The 5,304-nt window shown below is 42.7% G+C and overlaps 1 protein-coding gene across 1 annotated transcript; it reads right to left on the bottom strand.

Annotated features, from left to right (window-relative positions):
- Positions 1-346: 346 nt before the first annotated feature.
- On the bottom strand, positions 347-4,307 carry LOC123448452 (SEC12-like protein 2). Its single transcript, XM_045125349.1, has 10 exons — positions 3,730-4,307; positions 3,526-3,620; positions 2,688-2,838; positions 1,619-1,710; positions 1,412-1,511; positions 1,256-1,331; positions 1,015-1,135; positions 818-934; positions 668-735; positions 347-484 (listed from the first exon to the last, which is right to left on the bottom strand). Exons 1-10 carry the CDS (start codon positions 3,991-3,993, stop codon positions 384-386), a joined length of 1,185 nt encoding a protein of 394 aa, XP_044981284.1. The 5' UTR covers positions 3,994-4,307; the 3' UTR covers positions 347-383.
- Positions 4,308-5,304: the final 997 nt, after the last annotated feature.

Here is a 5,304-nt window from a genome sequence, read left to right as displayed (position 1 = left end):
ATCCATACAGAAGATCAACAGAAAACAGACATGACAGAGTATCAAAATGCAAAGGATAAAATAGTTTGTTTCTCTACACAGATCACGGAGCAAATGGATGGCTTTTTTTTGAGCCGGTAAATCGATGTCTTTGATACCATAAACCATGGCTACATAGCACAAGTTCAAGATTCAGACCAATTTTACAAACCCGGAGAGGATGGCCATTTTATACCAGTGTGACATGATAGAAAAAAGATCTGGACGTTTTTTTAGTCGTTTTTCTTTCACCTAAATACAAAAAATTGCTCTAGCTCGGACATGATACAGAATTCATCTCCAGTACAAGATCAGATAATCAGAGAGGTAAGCAGTGAAATATTAGTAGAGGCTGAACAAAATTATCATTGTGGCAACACGCCTAAGAGATCTTCTTTGTGCTGCATATAGTAATATACCAAAATTGCGAGAATAATAGCTAGTATCATGGACCAGAGGCTTATACCTGTCAGAAAATATGCAGCCATTTTCAGAATACTCAAAAAATTGGCAATACTCCCTCCGTCCCAAACTAAGTAACTTTGTACTAACTACATGGTATTAAAGTTGGTACAAAGTTTGAGTCGCTTATTTTGTGACGGAGATAGTACACAATAAGCCGAGAACTCAAGATCTGCAACCGACATACCATCGCTCTTGGGTGATTCAGTCGATGTCACCCTTGCGGTTGAGTCAAAGGAAGTCGACAGCAAGGCCCTGTTATATGATATAACAACAACAATGAGATTGCATTTGTGGAACTCATCAACTAAAGCAGAACAAGAGCACAGGTACTGACCTTGAATCTTGAGAAAACGCTAATGTAGTAACAATGCCAAGATGTGCCTTTTTAACTGTTACAACCACTCGCATGTCTCTTGAACCAAGAACACTGATGCTTCCCTCAATAGTTCCACTGGACATGCAAAGGCAAGCAAATTAGACTTGCAAAAAAAAATGGTAATGTTAATGTGAAATTCATAGTTCCTCACTCACATTGCTAAAAGTGTACCATCAGGCGAGACAGAAAAAGCTGAAATTGCATCACGAGTTACTTTCTTTGATCCAATTCTAGTCCATGAGGTGGTATTCCAAGATATTATTTTCCCGTGAACACCTAAGAAGGAAGGGTATAGTAACTGTCAGGACTCAGGTTTACCAGGCAATTCCGTTCATTTTATTAGAGAACTTCATAATATTTCATTCATAACAGGGTGAATTCAAATCATGATGTCACCTTGCATTGCTGTAACAAAGAGAATCTGGCTATTGTTAGACTTAGTAGAAAATCGGCAGAAGCCAAATATTTCTCCCTGGAAATGTACGAGTCAGAAGTGCACTTTAAACAAAGAAAATTAACTGATGCAAATTGGCAAACAAAAAACTCACTCACTTCTTCTCTTGGCAAATTAGCCACAGCTTCAGATGACTTTAAATCCCACACTCTAGATGGGCCACTGCTCCTGTTCACAACTAGAAACTTCTCATCGGAACTAATGAGAAAGTTGGGATCAAGCATGTCCCAAAACAAAGGCAACCCATCAGTATCAAATAATACATATCCATTTGGAAAGAGAAAGTTGAAGTGGCACTATTTCACCTGAAACTAAGATCTTTGACAGATGATTTAGAACCAGGTTCTTCAATAACGGTTTCCATGCCAGGCCATTTGAAGACCCTCAAATGTCCATCCTATATACAGCACACGGAAATTTATTTAAAATGCTTAAAATAATATATGGACAATTTTAACTGCCATGAAAAAGCTCCAAAATAAAAACAGCACAACCATATAATTTATTGGCTAGTCCTCAAAGCATAAGCGCATGACTATAATGCAATTTTACTAAATGACAGAAAAACCTAGAATAGCTTCATATAAATTGAGGAGGTAAAAAACTGTCATGCAGGTTGATTACATGAAACATTTTGGGTTTTTCTACAAAAACGAAAATCTGACTTAAAACTGGACTGCTGGTTGATTACCAGAAACGTCAAGGGGTTTTCTGCAAAATAGCATGAATGTATAAAAACATACTCCTTCCGTTCCATATTAGTTGTCACTGATTTAGAAATCAGCAACAACTACTATGGAATGGAGGGAGTACAAACAAGAGCATCATGGGAACACGTAACTTTAAGTTGGTTTATCCATAGGCTTAACTGCAACCATTTGTTCACTTTTTACAGAGACGCTAATTTTATGTTGGTGCCACATTTCCGTATTACACATAAACAATCTATGTCAGTTCAGTTGCCCAGTCCTATGGCTCACACTAATCATGGTTGTCAATGTTGCAAAATGCTTTTTAGGTTCCAAGATTATGTTAGAAGTTAGTGTGTGATGGTCAATATGCAAATTGTTGTTCACAATGACCATATAGTACATTGCTTTCTGCATAAAATCAGCAGATATATAAAAAGAGTTTCCATTAACACCTACAGCTATCAGATCTGTCAAAGGTACCATATGCCATTCATATATGTCATGTTTTGGAGAGTCAAGCGTGTCAACCTCCATTACTACCAATGTAAAAAAAAAGAAACTGGGGGGGGGGGGGGGGGGTGTGAATAAACCAAGGTAACGACTGACTGCAAACAGAATTTTGAGTTGGCACCAAAAAAGGGTAAGATAAGCAACTGCATAACACTATAGTACATTCATTTACCTCGCCACCAGTGGCAAGTACAGAACCCTCTCCACTGAATGACAAAGCCAACTGCAAACCAACATCGTTTAGCTTCACTAAAGCCTCCTGGTCAGATCTCAAAACCAGGCTGCATGGATCATCTCCTTCTGTTGATTCCAATCGCACCAACCTATACAAATGGCACATGGTAAGAATTTATAATTGCAGTACCATCAGGCGGAGTTAAATTGTGTTTACATCAGTCAGGAAAAAAAAAGGCAAACGGCAGTTTTATAGAGTAAAATAAGATTGAAGATGTATAAAAGTTGTATGTTTTGCAGTTAAAATTTAATAAACCACCAGTTCAATTACAGTAACATCTCAAAAAGCCCAGTTATGCTTGTTGATAAGGCCAATGAGATAGGTCCAACAACTGAAATAAACTTAACATCACAAGATGGAACAGATACAGGTGCCCCCGAATTTTAGCTACAATCAGGAAATAAGCTATACTAACAAATCCAACATGCTGCTTACACCGACAGTTCAAGCATATTATGGGGTTATCAAGAGGCATCATTGTGTTGTTACTAAGAAGTCTTGAACACTATGTTGTGATATGATAGGACAATTATATTTTGGTCGCATCAATCAGAATTTACAGCATATTCTATAAGCATACATACTATGTGAACGAACGAAATACCAGACTTACCTAAGTATTCTATAAACATACATACTATGTGAACCACAGGTTGACAACAGTTAACCCGGGCAACACTAAAGATCAAATTGTGAAGATTTTGAGCTAATCAAAATTCACAACAGACAAATGCACTAGCGAGCATCAGCGTCACATATCCAAGGACGCAAGTACCTGCAGCCGTTGGGGAAGGAGCAGAGGACGCCATCGCCGCGAGGGTGTACGGCCATCCTGTATGGTACCTCCTCCTCTGTCCCCAGCCTAAACACCTGCACCCCACCATCACCAAAACAATAGCGTCAAATCAGCGTGTAAATCTCTCCCGATATCCGCATGGATCTAGTGAAATCAGAGGGCGAGGGGGCACGGGTCGCTCACCGGTTCGGGGGAGAGCGCTGGAGGCGCCCCTGCAGCGGCGGGGTCGAGGGCGGCGACGACCAGCGCGTTGGGCACGCCGCTCCGGCCCTCGCCTCCGCCTCCACCAAGGACCACCATGGGGGGCGGAGGTGGGAAGGACGGGGACGCATTCGCATCCGCGACGTCTACGGCAGATGGGGAGGGCTTGATGATGTGTGCGAGTGGGAGCCAGGAGGCGCAGTAGATGGGGAAGCCGTAGGTCTGCCCACCGCCGCGCGGCGCCATCACAGGAGAGGGCGGGAGTAGCGGTAGCCGAAGGTGGGCGGTGGTCGCCGGAGATGCGGTGAGAGAGTGCGTGTGTGCGGAGGTGGAGGTGACGACGGGTAAACGGTACGGGGAGGGAATTAGATTGCAGCAGGTACCAACTCCCCCGTAAGTCGCTGTTAGGATCCAACACGCGAATCACTCCATTATAGGTAAACTGAGCTCAGATACAGGAGATTGGGATTAAGAAAGAGGAAGCACACGAGTTAGGAGAAGATAGGGGAAGGGAGGAGCCGCCGTTGCTTTGCCTTGATCCAAGCCCGGATCCTTTGCTCGTTGCCTCCTCCCACGCATTTGTAGTCCGTAGCCCTACATCGTTCGCGGATGGGCCGGCCCATGTAAAGGTCAAAGGTTGCAAGGCCATGTATACATAGGCTCGTGACATTCTTCTTTTTTTAAATGCAGCTTGGCCCAAGCCGCTATTATGAAGAGGTTGTGAGGATCCCATGGTGCTTCAAGATCCTTGATCATGCTGAGGTTATTGTAGATGCCGTGGTAACAGCCATGGTTTAAATGAACTTGAACGAGCTCGTAGAAGCGGTCGGGTTGAGGTAGTAGTAGTCGTCACCGATGGATACCCGGTTGAAGTAGGCGTTATGGTTGAAGCTGAGGCGGCACTCGTGGACGATGAAGCCTTGGATGGAGACGACATCGACGGCGATGACACCCCTCCCTTCTTAAAAATTATATTGATTGTAGCACGTAGAGAACGTCGTACCGCTCATGGCCAATGCACTATAGTTGATTACCATCGTCATTAGAACCTGACTGCGAATAAGTTGTACCATCGGACATGCCAGAAGCACCAAGATATACCCATATTCAGAAGTGTCCTCTGAATACTGTTGCTCGTCACCTAGATCCTAGTACTGACGAAAAACACTGGACAAACTCTTCTTCCGTTTCAGTGGGCAACAAATTTTCAAATTGAACAAAGGAATGATGATGATGATTGTAATCCCGAGAGGTGTTGACTGCACAAGAATTCAGATATGCTCCAAGATTTCCCATCATAAAATATGCACATGGACGTAATGGACACTCAAGGCGCAACACCATCAATGTGCTATTAACACTCACGCATAAAGGGTACAGCCTAGGTTTCATTCCATAAGAAATTGTTTCGGTGCACTGCTTCAAAGCAATGAGAAGCAACAAAATCCCTCCATGTGAATGCACTATATAGTTTGGATAAAACTGTATGCCTTTGTAGCTCACAGTCTCCCTAGAAATAGGTGTTGGCCTCAAACAGGTAAGGTAACCTGCATGTAC

The sequence above is a fragment of the Hordeum vulgare genome, chromosome 4H (assembly GCF_904849725.1).
Source record: "Hordeum vulgare subsp. vulgare chromosome 4H, MorexV3_pseudomolecules_assembly, whole genome shotgun sequence".
In the NCBI taxonomy this organism is placed as follows: Eukaryota; Viridiplantae; Streptophyta; class Magnoliopsida; order Poales; family Poaceae; genus Hordeum; species Hordeum vulgare.
The sequence above is the reverse complement of the archived record's forward strand: the minus strand, read 5'-3'. Positions and strand labels throughout refer to the sequence as shown.

What these genes read in the sequence shown, in the direction of transcription:
- LOC123448452 (XM_045125349.1), bottom strand. Translation starts at nt 3,993, where the DNA reads ATGGCGCCGCGCGGCGGTGGGCAGACCTACGGCTTCCCCATCTACTGC. An exon ending in GTCAAAGATCTTAGTTTCAG is followed by an intron (nt 1,512 to 1,618) that starts GTGAAATAGTGC and finishes CTTTCTCATTAG; the next exon opens with TTCCGATGAGAAGTTTCTAG. An exon ending in GCGTTTTCTCAAGATTCAAG is followed by an intron (nt 736 to 817) that starts GTCAGTACCTGT and finishes ATCATATAACAG; the next exon opens with GGCCTTGCTGTCGACTTCCT.